This window comes from Hippocampus zosterae, chromosome 7 (assembly GCF_025434085.1).
Source record: "Hippocampus zosterae strain Florida chromosome 7, ASM2543408v3, whole genome shotgun sequence".
NCBI classification, from domain to species: domain Eukaryota; kingdom Metazoa; phylum Chordata; class Actinopteri; order Syngnathiformes; family Syngnathidae; genus Hippocampus; species Hippocampus zosterae.
The window spans coordinates 16,794,112-16,810,444 of NC_067457.1; the positions used below are offsets into that span (position 1 = coordinate 16,794,112).

At 48.0% G+C, this 16,333-nt stretch overlaps 1 protein-coding gene across 2 annotated transcripts; it reads right to left on the reverse strand.

Annotated features, from left to right (window-relative positions):
- Positions 1-1,027: 1,027 nt before the first annotated feature.
- On the reverse strand, positions 1,028-14,417 carry dbpa (D site albumin promoter binding protein a). Of its 2 annotated transcripts, none has more exons than XM_052071225.1 (7): positions 14,206-14,417; positions 13,944-14,038; positions 13,574-13,771; positions 12,038-12,312; positions 11,472-11,652; positions 4,627-4,880; positions 1,028-4,024 (listed from the first exon to the last, which is right to left on the reverse strand). In XM_052071225.1, exons 3-7 carry the CDS (start codon positions 13,767-13,769, stop codon positions 3,809-3,811), a joined length of 1,122 nt encoding a protein of 373 aa, XP_051927185.1. In that variant the 5' UTR covers positions 13,770-13,771; positions 13,944-14,038; positions 14,206-14,417; the 3' UTR covers positions 1,028-3,808. The 2 variants fall into 2 exon arrangements, with proteins under 2 accessions (XP_051927185.1, XP_051927184.1); XM_052071224.1 differs by having other exon boundaries at positions 14,188-14,417.
- Between the last annotated feature and the right edge of the window lie 1,916 nt (positions 14,418-16,333).

Sequence of the window (16,333 nt, forward strand, 5' to 3'; positions counted from 1 at the left end):
CAGAAGCATCGACATGCTTTTTAATGATGGCATATGAGGGCATTTTCAGTGAAACTGATGCACTTTTTAGAGTGCTACAAAACAAAGTCATGGACATTGGATATTGTGCGCGAACCCACGACGCCATCGGAGTTGTTGAACGCATGAGACGGGACTTTAACACACTGTATGAGCGATTTGAGCAGAAATGCAGCACACTTGGCCGAAACAACAGTGGAAGAAATCAGTCGGTCAGAGATGAGAGAAAACAAATGTTCGACAAGATTATGGTCAACATCAGTGTTCAGATGAAAGCTAGGTTTGATCATTTTGTGAGCTAACTTTCCTCGATGTGGTCGACTGTACAACATTTAATGAGATGTCACAACATTTTGATGACACCAAACTGCAGAGCCTGTCAAAATCTTATAACAAAATAAATTGGTCTAAGAAAAATACAATAGAATATTGTATTTTTACCCATGGGGTCAAATTTTGGATATGAAATAACCAGTAGCCAATTGAATAAGCTACTGTTTTTGGTTGATACATTTGTAAATCTGACACTAAAGGAGTCGGTGCCTCACCAACCATGAACCTCACCGCACGCCACTGCTTTCGTTCAATGATGTACTAATTCAATGACCTACTAATTTCCAAATGAAGAAGTTAGATTTGTTTTTTATTCCTCCTGCTTACCCTTAAATCTGTGAGGAAGAAAATGTACATGGTTCGAATTCAGTTGGTTTTTTATACACATTCTTATGAAACTCCATTGAGAAGAATGTACGTTTTCAATTCGTCATAGCCCCGTATTAGAAAATAATGATGAATCTTCCTAAATCTAGTCGGACAGGATGTGGTTTGATTCATTGCTTTTTGTAAAATTTCCTGCCAATTTCCAATGAAAAACTAATTTTCATTCCCTGTGCGCAACGATGTACAATTTCTAATTCAGCCCGCTTAAAATTTTTATACGAAAACTTACTTAAAGCCCAATCATGAAAATTGTCGTATAATGTAGAACGAAAGACAAAGTCGAATGGTGTCAAGGAGAAGGTTTTATTGATAATCAAAGCGCCATCACCGTCGTCACATACGCGCACACACGAAAAAGGGGTGACGCCGGGCCGAAGGGTGGCGCTGCTGAGAGTTGGGCTTCTACAGAGTCACCAGTCGTTGGCAGACTGTCGTCGCCATGGTTACCTGCCAGTTGGCCGCCATTTGCACAGTGCGGACATTGAAAAAGTCCCTAAATGGCAAAATCACCCAAATAGAAAAGACGGACGCGCACGCACGTCGGCTTCCAGAAACCTCCCGCTCAAACGTCACGAGTTACTGTTTGTCTATTCAAGATAAAAAGTGGATAAGAATATTGGAATTACATTACCCAGGATGCACCTGGGCTCCACGGAAATCTAGTCAAGTGAGGGAATGGCAAGTGGAAGAAGAAACAACCGCCACAAGAAAAGCGAAGAGCTTTCTTAAGCTTTTTTTGGTATTTTTAGACCTTTCTGACTTCGTTTGGTTTTGATCTCCCCCCACACACAAAAAAAAAACTCTACTGAGTGTGTGTGTGGTGAAGATGAGCCCAACTGATTTGTGGCGTCAACCATCAAGGACAACCACCTGTAAAAGTCAACAAGCCTTAAAATGTGAAAGCAAACTTTATACTTGCTTTTTTTTTGCGTTGCTTTTTTCATGTGTATTTTAATAACTCAGACAAAAATACCTGAGAGAAAAATGACCCCCTAAAAAAGGATTTTTGTTTTCCTCTGTAAAATCTTCCAAATATGTATATTACAACTAGAATCACAAAGTTCAAGCATATATCATATACACATACTGTTTATTCATATTACACATACAGTATATGTATATATATGTGGATACATACACATATATGTATGTAGTGAGAGGAGAAGAGTTGAGTATGAGTAGGGAGCGTCCATCATACGATGGACACGTGGAAGTCCACACACCCTTTCATCCAGACACAAACACAAGAGAAACTCAAAACACAAATCAAGGCTTCACAGGCAGTTCACTTGGGTGGGGGTGGTGGTCGTGGTGGTGGGGGGGGGGGGTGATAATGGGTGAGTTTAAAGTCAAGGACCGTTTTAGATCAGCACCATTAAAGTCCAAAACAACAATAACAATCTCTGCGTGTATTGCAAGGGTGTGATGAGTTTTAGTGTTTGCGGATGTGTATGTATGCATTGTGTTGTGTTTTTGATGTGGTGGGAGGGGGACACGTGTGCTTACACGCATGCATGCCTGTTTTTGAGTTTCTGTTTCGGGTGTGTGTGTGTGTTCCTGCTGCTGCAAATGTAAGAACGGTGTCAGCAGTAATACAACGCAAAGGTGCCGAACGAAGGTGCGTTCGGCAACCCGTCAGCCAATCAGACGTGGCTAAGTAAATTGCTTAACGAGCTCCCCAAAAACTCCAAAGAAGAATACGATAACGAGCATCTGATCCCCAAACTGCCTCTCAGCTCTCACAATGGTTCCCAAGCCCCGCCTCTTGCCCCGTATGAAATCCCTGATTGGACGAGATACATTCGGTTCCGCCGGCTCGGGGCGAACAAGTGCAGCGCCTCCCTCCGCATGCCCGCTGTTGAAAATCGAGGAAAAGTCCTGCTGGCCCGCTCGTAGAAAAATAGACATGGCCGCCCTGCTTCCTGTTTGTCTGCTTGAAAAATAGACTGATAGAAAAGAACACGACACGATTGGACGGCGGATGTCGGACGCGTGGAAAGTCCCGACGAGGCAAAGTGGGAGCAAGCTGGGCCGACACGTAAAAAAACGGTGGCAGCCAGTGCCGCATAGTGTAGCCGCGTAGCCTTTCTGTCAAAGTTCCACGAAAGTGCTGCGGTTGTTAGCCACCCCTTCGCTTCCTCTGCCACCCACCGACTGACTTGTTTCCCGTTTGTCCGTTTGAAAAATAGATTTTGACACGTAGAGAACAACAGGACCGGCCATCATACTGATGACTCACCACTTCTTGCCACGGGATGGGATCACACATCGTCTTTGACTTTTGTCATGGAGAAGAACACAAAGCGAGCGGACGCCATATGTCAGACGCGTAGCGAAAATTCAGATCCAGATTTAGTGGCGTGACGTACTGAAAACAGTGCACGGTCACATCGCGTCGTCTCCCCCAAGTCTACGCCAGACTTCTACAAAAATGTTTCTCTTGATAGGTTGATTGGTCACCACGCTGCTTGCTGTTTGTCTTCTGGGAAAATAGACTTTTGACACACAAGAACATGACACGGTTGGACGCGGTGCGGAGTATCGGGGTGCAAAAAGTGAGAGTGAGCCATGTTGACGCGCGCAGGAAAAAAAAAACAAGGGGAGACCCAGTGTCACTTCATGTTATACCGCCTCGTATGGGCACATCACATCAACAGTGGTGTGAAGGACTTCCTCTAAAGTGCTGCTGTTGTTAAGGTAAATGGCCGCCGCTTGAAAATACGTCGGCAGCGCGAGAAATCTCGATTTGGGAGGTTAGGTGGGATCCAACTCGATGGCGTGGCGCTAAAAAAAGGTGCAGTGTCGCATGGCCTTTCCATCTGCGGGCTTACCCCAGACCTGTTCAGCTGAGTGGTCGCCACTCTGCTTTCTGCTGGCCACTTTGAAAAATAGACTTTGCCACATAGAAAAGAGGAGGCGGAGACGACTGGACGTGTGCAGAAAGTCCCGATGGGAGATGCGGTGCAAGCAGGAAGGCGCGAGCACCGTAGCGGTTGGTCCCGTCCGGCGGACTTCCGCTAAAGTGCTGCTGTTGTCGGGTTGACCGGTCGCCATCCCTGGCGGTGGGGAATCACAGGTCGCCGTGGCGACTCTCGTACTTGTTGATGATGTTGCGGCAGCGTCCGAGCTCCTTGCGCATGTCGGCCACCTCCAGGCGCAGGGCGGCGTTCTCCCGCTCCAGGAAGGCGGCGCGCACCGAAATCTGGTTCTCCTTCAGTCGCCGCGCATCACGCGAACGCTTGGCGGCCTCATTGTTCTTCACGCGACGGCTCCAGTACTTCTCGTCCTGGTCGAAAGGGGGTAGTGAGGTTTGGAGAGAGTGTGTGTGGGAGGGGGGGGGTGGCAGGAGGGTCAGCGATATGATGATAAGGGAGGCGTTAGGGTTACTGCTCATATCGTTCCCGCCTTTGATCTGTATATTATCCCTCCTTCCATCATCCACTAATCCTCCAGTCAACCAACCATCCATCCATCTATGATCTATCATCCATGCGTCATTTGCCATTCATCCATAGGTACAGCTATCATCCACTTATACGTGCAACTATTTGTCCACTAGATGTCACTAAAAAGCCCCATGCCGCTCTGGAGCCACGTGTTGCCGACCCCTGAGCTATCCAGACATCCATTTGGCATCCAGCCATCTGGTCTCCTATCTGTCATGATCTTGCCATCCAGTCATCATCCATCTACCGTATTTCCATTCATCATCAACCAGGGATTCATCCGCCCATCATCTTCAGCTATCCAACCACTGCACCTATCGAAATACCCCGCTTTCTATCATTATCTATCCATCAATCCTCTATCAATCATCCAAACATTCTACCATCCATCCATCCGTCTCACAGCGAGGCGACATGCTGGCGTTTGTGGGACTTGTAATACCTTCTGCTCGTTGGGCACGAGCATCTTGCGCGCCTTCTTGATCATGGGCTGCGGTTTGAGCTCTTCGTCGCTGAAGCGGTGCCGGCGCGGGTCGAAAGCCTCCTGGCCCGGGACGCTGGAGAGAGCCACATCGGCCGGGTCGGGGTCAAAGTTCACTTGGATGTCGCCGCCGCCTGGCGTGGCTGTCGAGGCCCCCGCCGAGCCGGGTGGGCCGCTGGAGGTGGGGGACGCGTCCTGGGCCGCCACCTGACCACCTGGAGGGAGGCCACCAGAGGGCGTTAGTCGGCCGTATTGACAACTCGCAGCCAGATTTATTTATTCATTCATTCATTCATTCATCTTCCGTACCGCTTGATCCTCACTAGGGTCGCGGGGGGTGCTGGAGCCTATCCCAGCTGTCTCCGGGCAGTAGGCGGGGGACACCCTGAATCGGTTGCCAGCCAATCGCAGGGCACACAGAGACGAACAACCATTCGCACTCACACTCACACCTAGGGACAATTTAGAGTGTTCAATCAACCTGCCATGCATATTTTTGGAATGTGGGAGGAAACCGGAGCACCCGGAGAAAACCCACGCAGGCCCGGGGAGAACATGCAAACTCCACACAGGGAGGCCGGAGCTGGAATCGAACCCGGTACCTCTGCACTGTGAAGCCGACGTGCTAACCACTGGACTACCGGGCCGCCAGATTTATTTATTTATTTGTTTATTTATTTTGGAGGGGGGGGTTAATATTTTTGCAGTCATTTATTTCATTGCTCATGTTACGTTTTACGATGCATTTTAAAATATCCAATCAGACTACTGAGTTTTTATTTTTGTATTTATTTATGTATCCATTTCTTCATATCCAGTCATAGCCCTCCTGTGTGGAGTTTGGTCTCCCCATGCCTGCGTGGGTTTCCTCCCACATTCCAAGCACATGCATGGCAGGTTGATAGAACACTCTAAATCAGGGGTGTCAAACTCATTTCACATTGTGGGCCACATACAACCTCGGTAGATGTAAAGTGTGCCAAACCATTAAAATGATACCATACTGTGCTATAAATAACCAAAATAATGTCTTTCCTATGCTTTGGTCTAAAGAAGCTCAAGAATATTAGGAAAATTTTGAAATTTAATAAACAGATCTTTTACAGGCGGCCCGGTAGTCCAGTGGTTAGCACGTCGGCTTCACAGTGCAGAGGTTCGATTCCAGCTCCGGCCTCCCCTGTGTGGAGTTTGCATGTTCTCCCCGGGCCTGCGTGGGTTTTCTCCGGGTGCTCCGGTTTCCTCCCACGTTCCAAAAACATGCACGGCAGGCTGATTGAACACTCTAAATTGTCCCTAGGTGTGAGTGTGAGTGTGGATGGCTGTTCGTCTCTGTGTGCCCTGTGATTGGCTGGCAACCGATTCAGGGTGTCCCCCGCCTACTGCCCGAAGACAGCTGGGATAGTCTCTAGTCCCCCGCGACCCTAGTGAGGATCAAGTGGTTTGGGAGACGAACGAACGAAAGATCTTTTACAAAACATTTCATGAAGCACCTTAGATTTCCTTAGACAAATGTGCAATTTACTTTTATCATTCACATATATGTATTGCAACTAATCCCACTGATTGTACAAAGGCACAAAACTTTAACAAGTAATTGGTATTGAAAAATATAGTAAAGCATTTTTAAGATTAAAGGAGATTTATAAATGAATTTTTAAACCATTTACACGTGCTTATAAAATCCAAACGTAATCCCTACCTTCAACTTACAAACTAAAGAGAGTGCTACTAAATGTGTAAAGAATATGAAGTATTCGCATGTCCTTGATAGCGTCTGCTGTGTTGGGTCCGTCTCAGTGACAGACTGAGGCTGCTGTTGTCTTCTTCTCTGATCAAACAATGTTGTCTTTTACTCTGATCAAAACAATGCACCCCCTATCGGATACTCCATGAATTGCACCGTATTAAAAATATTCATTCCGTGTCTTTTATACATTTTTTTCACTTTTAAATCATCCTGCGGGCCTGATCAAACAAACAAAGTCAGCTTGCTGATCAGTTCGTGTTTGCGCTCGTTGCCTCGAAATAAATGCTGAACGTACACCTTTTCGACAGCGTGTCCAAATCTCAGGAAAAAGATGCGATTGCTTGGCACACAAGCCCATGTGTCACACGTTGCCCAGACACCCCCCACGCTGATTCAGAATCAATGTTGCCATGGCAACTGTCAGCCTGTTGCTGATGTGACCGCTTTGAAGGCACCTCAGCGTGCGCGTGCGTTCACAGCATCCGGCACGTGCGCCGTGCGCGCCCGCCCTCCTCATCCGCCTCCACACACTTGCCGCTCCATCTGTCTCCATCATCCTCATCCTCATGCGCCAGCTGATCCTGACTAAATTAAAAGAGCCGCACACTTTTGCGCTTGAAAACTACATTTCAGAGACAGTCATTTTTTAAAAAATCATTTAAAAAAAATGACAGCCCTGCTGGCAGCGTGCCGATTGCCACGCAGATTAGCCAGTCGCACACCAACGTGTTCTTGTCCCGAGTGACATCATCGCACGCTGTACGTATGTACGTGACGTGTGATCGTTGAAAGGCTGTGGAGGTCGGTCAGAGTCAAAAACTGGGCTTCTGAAAACCCAGGGAAAAGAAGGAACCGTTTTAAAAGCTACGACAATGACGCGACGAGACGCTCCGTTCTTCATCGCGGCCCACCAAATACAGTCAAACCTCAGTTTTCGACCATAATCCGTTCCAGAAGGCTGTTCCAAATCCGATTTGTTCGAAAACCGAAACACGCTCTTTCTTTACAAAAAAATGTTTATTGTCTGCTCGTCTGCTCGCAATGGAAAGTGACACGAAGAAGCGTCACAAGTGGTGCATTCAAGTGCGCTCAGTTAGTTCGAGAACCGATTTTCGGTCGTCATCCGAGGCATAAAAAAAAAAACTCAAAATCTTTGGTCGAAAAACGATTTGGTCGAGAACAGAGATGATCGAAAACAGAGGTTTGACTGTATTCACATGGAATTCAATTTTACGAAAATGATTTCAAATTCATGGATCCATTTGTGTGTATATGTCAGCGCCCGGTGCTTGTGCGGGTTTTCTCTCGCAACCCTGCTCCAAGTCAACACAGGAATTGCTGAACCCGAATTCGCACCCAGAATTTCTTTTGAGCACGAGTGCCGCAAAGCAAAACACAACTGCATGCCCAAAAAAACCTCACATGTGCACGAATAAAATTTGCAAGACCTATTGGATTTTTCAGCTGCGCGCGTCATGTGATTCCTCCGCCGATTTAGAGATGATTTTCTGATTGTCAAACGGAATGCGCCTGGAGCCCAAGCAGGCAGGTCATGTGACCAGCGTTCTCGTGCAAAGGCAAGCCGGTTTGCTTCTTTTTCCTCCCTCCCTTCGGTGCGTGGGTATGCTCACTCACAACACCCCCACCCCTTCGGCTCCCTGCAGCGGCACGTGACGTGGCGGCGGCACATGGCCCGAGCGTGTGAGGCGGCCGGGGAGCACACATCTTCAAAACATGCAAAGCAAACTCGCCTCCCTCCCTCCACTCTGCACAGTCAGCCTGCCTTAACTCTTCCCTCGCCCGTTTTCCTGGCGGAGGTAACACGACAGACCACGTCAGACTCAAAGATCAGAACCACTCTGAATTAAATAAATACATAAATATCCATCCAGAAATTCATTTTCAACACCGCCTATCCCGAAAGCCACATATTATATACACAGCACACAACAAATTGATGGATTATGTCGTTTTGAAATCAGAAGTCAAGAACAATGACTTGTTTCAACACTGTTTACGGTCATGTAATACTGGTGTTTGGAAACGAGGAAATGCTTGCAATATCTCGACGTTATTATGGATTACATATGACCATTTGAAATTTTGGTTCAGACTTTAGCGAGCGTTGTGGAAGTTGACATGCTTGATTTGCTTTCGTGGGCCACATGTAATGAAGTGGCGGGCCAGATATGGCCCCCGGGGCCTCGACTTTGAGACCTGTGCTCTAACTGGTCGCCAGTCAGTTGCAGGACACAGACAGAAACAGACGACCATTGCGCACCGTGGCTGAATGGGGACCGATCCAACGCCGCGAGCACAAAAGTCAGGCAAGTGTACCTCTACACCATCAGCGACTAATAAATAAATATGACAAATATTATTATATTTAAGCGCTCAGGTGTCCGACCAAAAGTTACGCGCTCAAGGCTAGCCTATGATCCCAAAAGCCATAGACGGCTTTTTGTTTGTTTTTGTGTTAGTTTTGTCACTGATGGACCGGATGTGGATTATCTTTCAGCATTTTTTGGGCTACGACATTCATCAAGGAAGAGACTCGGTGCTTGGTGGTTGCGCCTTCTCGGCAGCACGGGTATACCAGCACTGTTTTTGATTGGGAGGAATGTCGGTGCCATTTGACTGCCATTGCCGGACAGCTCTGGGGCGCTTGTGTTTCTTTTTTGCACCTGTAATAATGGGCAGCATTTTTCACAGCCCCGCTTTGTTCAGAAACCATCAGCGCAGAGCGCCGATGTGGAACTGGGAGTCGCGGCTTGGAATTGAAGCGGATTACGTGGGACGCGAACCAATCTCTTTTTCATCAATGGACACTAAAGCTTCGCGTTTGCTTTCAAAACTTAGCTTGTAGCATTCGCGTGCACATTGCAGCATGCCATCTTTGATCCACTGGTGAAAAGGACGCTTTGATTGGCTCCTCTTTCATCTATGAACTGCTTCAAACAACAAAGTGTATGCAGGAAAAGTGATTCCGATTGCAAGACTGTGTCTTATGTGTTGTGTTATTTTGACCTCAAGATGGCGCCGCAAGAGTGGCTGCCTTTCCAGCAGCTCCAATATTTTGTTCTCCTACTTCTTCCTTTCATAACTTTGCTGCTGTGAATTGGGAATTTCTCCAATGCGAGACTAATAAAGGATTTCTTATCTTACTTGCTACGGAACAGCAATGCATACAAACAGAGCAGACGACATTACTCACAGGTACGCCGCCTCTCTGCTCACTCGTCAACGACTAGGCACATATATACAGTCAGGCAAGCATTCACATACCCGCCCCCCCCCCCCGCCCAACATCCGTCCATCTGTGTGACGCATGATTGTGTGCATCCAACTCTTCTCTCTCGTTGTAGTAACACTCCAGCAAGCAAGCGCCACTACCACCGCGGGGACTTCTGGCTCAATGCTTCCCAGTTCACATTGGGCTACGTCACGTGTTCGCGGCGCGCACACTGAGGCACAGATGAGCGCGTGGCTGGACACTCGTGTGCAGATTGATACTACTCTGCATTAGAGTACAGAAACAATGATGCTTGAGCGTATTTTGCAGCGCATTTTTTTTAATTTTCGACAAAGTTGTGCACAATGCTATTTCAAATTGGACAGTTTCTGCCGTTGGCTGGCAGTGAAAACGTCTTGAAGTCGTCCTGCACGTTGTCTACTGCAGAAATAGGCGACTGGCGGCCCGCCATCGGCCCCATGCTCCTTTTATGATTTTTTTTCTTAAATTTAATTTTTTTTCACAAAGCCAAAACATTCTTCAAAAAGCGCAAATCAATATTAAATATACATTTTTTATTTTAGAAAATGAAGAGGAACTGGGGAATGAAATCCCTGGGGGGCGGGGGGCTCAAAATAATAAAAAAAGATTAGATATATAAATAAAAAGAAGAAAATACAAGTGTTTGTGAATATTTTAAGTTGTACCATCACTATTCGCCACAAGATGGCAGACATGTCTTTTGTTGCATTCTCAGCTGCATTCGAGGAAGGAGTGAAGTCGGAATTTTGTTCCCGAAACTGGCCCGGTTCTGACCACAAAGTGTCCGAGGCGAATATAAACAACAAAGATGGCTGATTCCGGTCCATTGTTGTTTGCTCTGGTACATCACAACACATTTTGACTTCGGGCGAACCTTCTTTATAAGTTCCTTAATTGAAATCAAATAAGGGAACGTCTTATCTTCAAAGCAATTCTTTCATTACACCAAATGACTTCATGAGAACGGCATGTCTTCATGCCGTCGGTACAAATCAGATCGCGTTATGTGACGTTTTGTCAAATGACTAAATGAATGCAATATTAAATAAAGAAAGCCAAACATCTGTTCATAATCTTGGATTTGCCAATCACTGTCTGCGTCTCCATGTGGGTCGCCATTGTCGAGTGACGTCACGTTGAAGTTGCTCAGTGAACTCGGGGTCCTTTTTTTCACCCCGACTTCACAACTCAGACCTCCCAGCGGCTTTCCAGTGCATTTTTCCCACCGCCTTCCAATGCAGCGCACTCTATTAACTCATTCAGTACCAGCCAATTCTAGACCAAGTCTGAAAAGACGTTTAAAATCGTCTTTGGGAGTGAATGAGTTAATTACTACGTGAGTAGATCTTTTTGCAGATTTGAATGATACCTAAAACATACACAGTACCTCAATATGAATGTTTTGAGTGAGTTGATTTTTGCTAAATAAATAAACAGTGAATTCTTGCACTTAGTATTGGTTTCTTGTTCAGCTGTTTTGGCAATCCTTGAATGATGTTTTTAATGCAAGAGTCCTTTGCACTGGAAACAAAAATTTGAGTCGTTTTATAAGAGCAGGACTTTGCACACTTGTTTATATTTTGTCCATAAATTTCAAGTGGCATTTTTGTCATCCATCTGGTTGCCGCCTTGCTAGCATTGAAGTTAAGATCTCGACCCCTTCACCTCAGAAACGGGCGACTTTTGCCAGTCAGTGGGTACTCAAACCTGCAGCACCAGCCCTGTCCTGTTCTGTCCTGACCTGTACCGTTGCGTGTCGTACCACAGTGCTGTAAGTTGACTCACCGTGCAGACACTCGGGTGCTCCCATCAAGCCTTGCTGCTGAGGCGGCGGCGCTTGGACGTTCTCCAGTCCCAGCAGGGACGACGAGGACGATGACGACGACATGGAGGAAGAGGACGAGCACGGCGATGGAGAGCCGGGCGGGCACTGCGAACTCTGACTGGGGACTGCTGATTGGGAGCTCTGATTGGACACAAAACAAAAACCAGTTCAACATTGACGTTGTCTCGCCTGCACTCGAACAGCTGGCAGGAGTTTTGGCGAACCCCACAGCCACCAGATTGCCTGCTTCACTATTCCTGTCCCGTTCTATGCCGTTTCGTCTTTTCCCATCCTCTGCTCTCCAGCCCTTTCTCATTCATTCCAGATCCGCCTTGTTCAGTTTTGCGGCATCCTCTTTAGTCCCACCCTGCCATGTACTGCTCTATCTGTCCCATCCCATCCTGTCCTTTTTCATCCTGACCTCCTCCCCATGCAGTTGTGTCCTGTCCCATCCCATCCTGCGCTGCCCTGTCTTGTCCTGTCCATCCTTCCCTTTCCCATGTGTTTCCCACTTGCGGTTAGCTACCTGCGAGGGGATCTGCGCACCGGCGGAGCTGGGCCCGTTTCCGTGCATGCCCATTCCATTCTCGGTCAAGAACTCCTCCAGGTCCATGTACTGTAGCTGGAACAGGCCACCATCACAGGGCAGCGTCCGCTCCCACAGCAGCGGGCCCAGGAACGCCGACTGTGAATTGGGCCGCAGCGCCCCCGAGCCCAGGCCGCCGCCGCCAAGAGCACCGGGCCCGCTGCCGACGCCCAATCCTAAGGTGTCCTCATCCGAGTCCAGCGGTTTGTCTTTATCTGCCCGGGAGGAACGTTTGCGACAGGTTAGCATTTTGGGACAGCTCAACATCGGTAAAATTATACAAGACAATCTGACGTTAGCCGGGGAACTGCTTCAAATGTGGGCCTCCCACTTAAGAAGTGCTGGCTTTAAATCTCTGCTGCTGAAGACTTCCTGAGTCGTACTTGGTGTGTTGTCCTCATGCTCATTAAAAAAATAAAATCAAATTCTTAGCGTCATTGAATACCTATCAAATATCCCCTGCTATGAATGTGAGTGGGCATGAGCATTTGTCTCAAGGTGCCCTGACATTGGCTTGCAACCAATCGACATTTGTTTCGCTCTCAGCACACACGCAATGCAAAGCTAGAGCCCAAAAAATCTCCAATGCCATGGTTGAACTTCGAACCCAGTGACAAGAAAGCAGGAGTAACTCAACATTTCAAGGATAAAACCAGGCCAAGGCACCAAGCGCCGAAGCGTCGGCTCATCCTCTTCTTCTCTTTCGTTGGCATCCAATACAGCAAACAAATAGTGCCACCTGTCTCTTGGGTTCAGCAATGACAGCATTGGTGTCGCCAGTCAATATCAGGGTGCATAAGGACAAAAAAATTGGAGTGGTCGCCACCACGCCGCCATTTAAAATAGGAGTGACCCTTGAACAACGTGACGGCGTCAATCAAAACAAGGACCGATGATGTCAACATGAAAGCGAACGTGGGGGTTCAGCACATTCGGCTAATGAGTCACATTCACAGTTGGTTGTGGCTTGTGATGGGACGCCTGCGACTTTGGGGGCCAAGCAGGAAGCTCCTTCATGCAAATTACATCTCAGACAGGCCCACAAGCCTGACCAAGAAAACACACACACACACACACGCCTACGTATTTGCCCGGGGTGTGTGTGTGTGTGTGAGTGTACAAAATGTCAGGGCACAAACATGGATGGAGTGGCCACCACTGAGTGATACATAGTCAAATAATGGAGTGTCCACCATTTCAGGGCACAGTCAGACAAAAACCGGATTGGTCACCAGCCAATCCTAGGGCACACATAGCCACACACAGTGCAATGTTCGCCACACACACTCTCAGCGACACAAACTGTGTGTGTGTGTGTGTGTGTGTGTGTGTGTGTGTGTGTGTGTGTGTGTGTGTGCGTGCGTGCAACGCTTGCCTGCTGTCAAGACACTGTTCCTTTACAAGAGTGAGTGCGGAGACGCATGTACACGAGCACGAGCACTCCTGAGCACTCCCGTTCTCTCCGTGTGTGCTCACCTTTGATCTCGCAGCAGTCTTTGCTGCCTCGCTGGTCGGCCTTGATGGGCAGCTGCAGGAGCGACTTGAGATTGTTCATGGAGGTTAGGTGGCCGCCCGGGGGGCCGGTCGACGTCCCGTTGGGGGCTCCAAACTGGGCGCCGGCCCCCCCGGGGAGCTCCGACGGCGGCAGCAGCTGAGCAAGAGGCCTGGACATAACTTCCGACCGGAGGGGTTTCGAGATCAAAAGAATCCAATTAGGGCCCCGTTTAAAAGGTGCGCGTGCGACAGTTGCGCGCGACGGCAGCAGCAGTTGAAGAAGCGACAGCAGACGGAGAAGTCTACTTATCTCCTAAAGGGCCCCATGGCTGCCGAGACCCCCCCACCTCACCCCCGGGGGCTCGCCTCCACTTCCTCCTCCTGCTCAACCTCCGTCCCCGCCGAGCGCGCGCTGAATCCCGGGGGCGCGCGGCCAGTCAAGCGCCCCTTCGGTCCGTGGGCATCGAGACCGCGCGCACGCAAGAGCAAGATCGGCACAAGTCCACGAGGCGTCCAAAAAGGAGACAAAGTGACAACGTGTCAACATAAAGACGACGCGAATTAGAAGAAAAAGACAATCCGAGGAAGCGCCTCACAGAAGATGCTGCTCCCACCTCCACTGCTCTCTCGCAATCTTTCCCTCTCGCAGTCAGCTGGAAGCAACACGGGTCGCTACTGTGACGTCACAGTCGACGGAGGAGGCTGCTTTGAATACAACGGCCACTCCCACTCCCACTCGCTGCGTTCAAGCTCTGCCAAAAGATGAGAAATATCATAATATATTTTCACTAACTTGCCAGACACTCCAGTTGGGATTTGTTTTTTGTACATTTTTTTAATCTACCACCATTCCTGAAAAAAACTGAGTGGCGGGGAGGTACCAAAACCGTGTGTCACCTCCTTGTTTGGTGAAATCTTTATTTCCTATATTACGTGGAGGCAACAGACAAGACAAGCTTTCCGGAAGCCACTCTGGCCACGCCCACGTATGGACATCCTTTCCGGATTGGTTGTTCACGCATCATGCACCAGCCCCTCGAAAAATTAAAACACGCATGACACGCGCTGAAACTGGTTGCCTCACAGATGCCCAAAGACTCAAAACACATAAACACGGTCACACAAAGATACACACAAATGTTCAGGCGCTCGTGTACTGCTATTCACGCAACCATGCACACTTGACTCAAACACACACAATCATACTGTACGCACCCACAGAGAAACCCGGACACACACTCGTGTACAGACGCTCACTTCAAACCAGGCACACATCACAAAAAGACACACGAAAACTCACGCTGGTACGCCCGCTTACTGACATCAACACTAGTACAAAGACGCACGCGCGCAAACGAAGCCACTCATGCGTATGCACACACAGGTATCCACACGGATACACGCGTGAGTGTGTTCCCTGCACAGCACACACAAGGGCCAGCCTCCACGCACAACGTGAGAAGCCTGAAGTGAACACACCACACCACGCTTATTACGTCACACGAGTGTGTGTGACAAGAGCGAAGTGAAAACAAACGCCGCTGCCATGTCGGATTGGACGCGCTACAGTCCACTCAGGAGCAGTCAGCCGACGGCGCGCGTTCACGTGAGAGCAGAAGAAGAAGAAAGAGCGCGCGCGCGCTTGCGGCTCGCCATTTGTTCTCCCGCCAAGTGGGAGCCGCGGGATCACGTGTCGGCAGCACGCGCTGAGCGGCGATGACGCCTCACGCTGATTGGTTGAAAGTAGGTCACTCCTGGAACCTGTCCCGGCTTCCCCATTGGCGCAAAATAGGTCACAGGCTCCGCCCACAGGTTTCCCCATGCCCTGGCCACGTGACTATGAGTTGGGAACCGGCAGTACAATCTCAACGTTTGACAAGAATTTTAGAAAGGGACTGATCGTATTCAGTGTCCACGCTACTCAATTCTAGTCCATGAATATATTTAAAACTATTGAATTAGTATTCGTTCTTGAATTTGTGTCGGTAAAGATAGTTCTCCTGCCTTTTATTTGAACTGTCACAGCTTTCTTGTCACACGTTCAATTACTGTATGACGTAATTATGAAAATTGCTCCTTGTCCATCTATATTGGGTTAATAAATACATAAATGAAACACAGCGTCAGCTGCTGCATTGCATTCTAGGAACACCGACCAATTTCCTAGAAGTACTCTGAACATCGTTGCAAACAGTTCACGTCACTGGACAGCAACGTGCCTACTCGCAAAAGTACAAAACAGTCCCACGTCACGTACAGACGCGGACGCGTGCGCGCACAGACCCAGCACGTCACATCAGGCAGCTGCCGTGTCTTCTTCTTGAGATGAGAAGTTGTAATTGCGCCATCATGTGGCCACTATTTGCTATTGTAGCATTTTGAGGTCCAAAAGAAAAGGTTTCTTTAATCCCGATTTTCAACATACGGTGTGGGCGAGGGCGCCGAACTTTCGTGCTCAAGCACCACATTTGATTTTTTTTTTTAATCAAGAGGGCAAGTTAAATATATTGGAAAAAAACTACTGCTAAAAATACGGATGGCAAATATTTTCATTAATAATGCACTTTGTACAATTTTAATTGAACAATCGCTTGATTCAATACAAAGTGCTTTGTACATTTATAGTTTGCAATTTTTACCCCGCAAAATCTCCAATAAATACACTTCGTTTCATGAGTGCAATTAGATTTGAAATGTAATTTTCTTCAATAATTCCCATTCATGCCTTTTCATTAAATCTAA

Coding starts and splice junctions, on each gene's coding strand:
- dbpa (XM_052071225.1), bottom strand. CDS start 13,769: ATGTCCAGGCCTCTTGCTCAGCTGCTGCCGCCGTCGGAGCTCCCCGGG. Junction 12,313..13,573: donor AGACTGCTGCGAGATCAAAG/GTGAGCACACAC, acceptor CCTCCCGGGCAG/ATAAAGACAAACCGCTGGAC. Junction 4,881..11,471: donor AGCACCCGAGTGTCTGCACG/GTGAGTCAACTT, acceptor GCCTCCCTCCAG/GTGGTCAGGTGGCGGCCCAG.